The sequence below is a fragment of the Triplophysa rosa genome, linkage group LG6, assembly GCF_024868665.1.
Source record: "Triplophysa rosa linkage group LG6, Trosa_1v2, whole genome shotgun sequence".
Classification (NCBI taxonomy): domain Eukaryota; kingdom Metazoa; phylum Chordata; class Actinopteri; order Cypriniformes; family Nemacheilidae; genus Triplophysa; species Triplophysa rosa.
In genome coordinates, this window is record NC_079895.1 from 24,529,591 (window position 1) to 24,531,702 (window position 2,112).

Here is a 2,112-nt window from a genome sequence, read left to right on the forward strand (position 1 = left end):
GTTTTCTCTCTTTATGCTGATTGGCTGTTGTGTTTTCTCTCGTTATTTTGATTGGCTGTTGCGTTTTCTCTCTTTATGCTGATTGGCTGTAGTGTTTTCTCACTTTACTCTGATTGGCTGCTGTGTTTTCTCTCTTTATTCTGATTGGCTGTTGTGTTTTCTCTCTTTATTCTGATTGGCTGTTGTGTTTTCTCTAGTTATTCTGATTGGCTGTTATGTTTTCTCTCGTTATTCTGATTGGCTGTTGCGTTTTCTCTCTTTATGCTGATTGGCTGTTGTGTTTTCTCTCTTTATGCTGATTGGCTTCTGTGTTTTCTCTTTTAATTCTGATTGGCGGTTGTGTTTTCTCTCTCTCTCTTGGCTCTCAGTGGTGCCAGCTTCGTGAAGTTGCTGCAGAATTTAGGGCCGGAGAACACGTGTACACTGCTGCTGGCCGTCCTGACAGAACACAAGCTGCTGCTGCATTCTCTGCGACCGGACGTGTTGACGTCTGTCAGTGAGGCACTGGTGTCGGTGAGCTCTGATTGGCCGGTCACACCAGCATTCCACTTGTCTGCTCTCACATCTGTGTTTCATTTGAATCCTGCAGATGACGTTTCCTCTGCGCTGGCCCTGCCCGTACATCCCCCTGTGCCCGCTGCGCATGGCAGACGTGCTCTGTGCCCCCATGCCCTTCATCGTGGGCGTTCACTCCAGTTACTTTGACCTGTACGACCCCCCGTCTGATGTGGTGTGCGTGGATCTCGACACGAACACCATTTTCCAGTGAGTTCTCCTCACGGTTGTTGTCATGGAAACAAGCGATTCATTCGGATTCTGGTGTGTCTCGTCCAATTAGATGTGTTTAAAGGGTTTGTTCATCCTAAAATGATGATTTGCTCACCCTCGCGTCATTGAAACCCACAGACGCTTTCTTTGATCTTCTGAAACAAATAACAGTTTTGAAAAAGTGTTCTGGGTTTTCCTCTTCTCAGCTTCAAAGTGACACAAACGCATTAGAAAATGACTCTTCTTGGTGTTAAAATAAAATAAAATGTAGTTTTATACTGTATATATAAAGTGTATGTGTTATTTCTTTGTAGACAGAAAACCCAAAACACCACTTAAAAAAATCTGGGTTTTTTTTATTTCTAAAGATGAAAGAAAGCCACAGAGGGTTTAAATGACGTGAGAGTGAGCAAATGATGATTTATGACTAAACTGCTCCTTTAACGTTGTGTGAAACATCAGTAAACTCTTCTTACAGGATGTCTTGAGGTAACTGTGATCTCTGTTGTCTTCAGGTGTGAAGAGAAGAAGCCGCTCACCTGGAGATCTCTGCCCAGAAAACACGGCAAAACTCTGCTGACATCACTGAGCAACCTTCACAAGACCCTGGAGAGCAGTGAGTGACATCACACGTCACGTGACACTGCAGCGACACCTCACCCGTTCACCTGTGTGTGTCTCTCTCTCTCTGTGTGTGTGTGTCAGTCTATACTCCGGGTCAGGAGGAGGCCACGCTGGAGTTCTTGTTGACGGATTATGATCTGATTTACGGCCGTCAGAAGCAGCTGGAGCTGGAGATTCAGGAAGCGTTTCTGCGTTTCATGAGCTGTTTGTTGAGAGGATACAGATCTTATCTTCTGCCAATCACACAGGCGCCATCAGACAGAACCACAGACTGCAGTTCACTCTTTAATCTGCAGGGTGCGCTCCACACACTCACGTCACATCACAACCGTCAAAATGAAGAAAACTGATGAGAATAGTACACGCATGACTCATAACGACTATAAACTCATGAATGTTTTCCGCAGGTTTTCTGAAGTCTCGTGAGCGCACGCAGCTGAAGTTTTACACACAGCTCACAAAGACTCAGGTGTTCACTCAGTTTGTAGAAGAATGTTCATTCGTCAGCGACAGACACACCTGCCTCGAGTTCTTCGATGAGTGTGTACAGAAGGTGTGTGTGTGTGTGTGACTGCCTGTGTGTGTGATGTGTGTGTGCGTGCGTAAGCGCCTGGGTGTGTGTGTGTGCGTGCGTGCGTGCGTGTGTGAGTGTGTGCGTGTGTGTGGTGTGGGTGTGTGTGTGTGCGTGCCTGCCTGTGTGTGTGTGTGTGTGTGTGTGTG

General features: G+C 46.3%; 1 protein-coding gene across 1 annotated transcript in view; it reads left to right on the forward strand.

Moving 5' to 3' along the window:
* Positions 1–2,112, forward strand: part of LOC130555538 (DENN domain-containing protein 4B-like) — a 16,139-nt gene that overhangs the window by 1,210 nt on the left and 12,817 nt on the right. Inside the window, exons 2-6 of the mRNA XM_057335831.1 lie at positions 338–513; positions 590–765; positions 1,284–1,384; positions 1,474–1,689; positions 1,800–1,945. Of these exons, the coding sequence (XP_057191814.1) occupies positions 338–513; positions 590–765; positions 1,284–1,384; positions 1,474–1,689; positions 1,800–1,945 (815 nt within the window). The remainder of the gene's footprint in view (positions 1–337; positions 514–589; positions 766–1,283; positions 1,385–1,473; positions 1,690–1,799; positions 1,946–2,112) is intronic.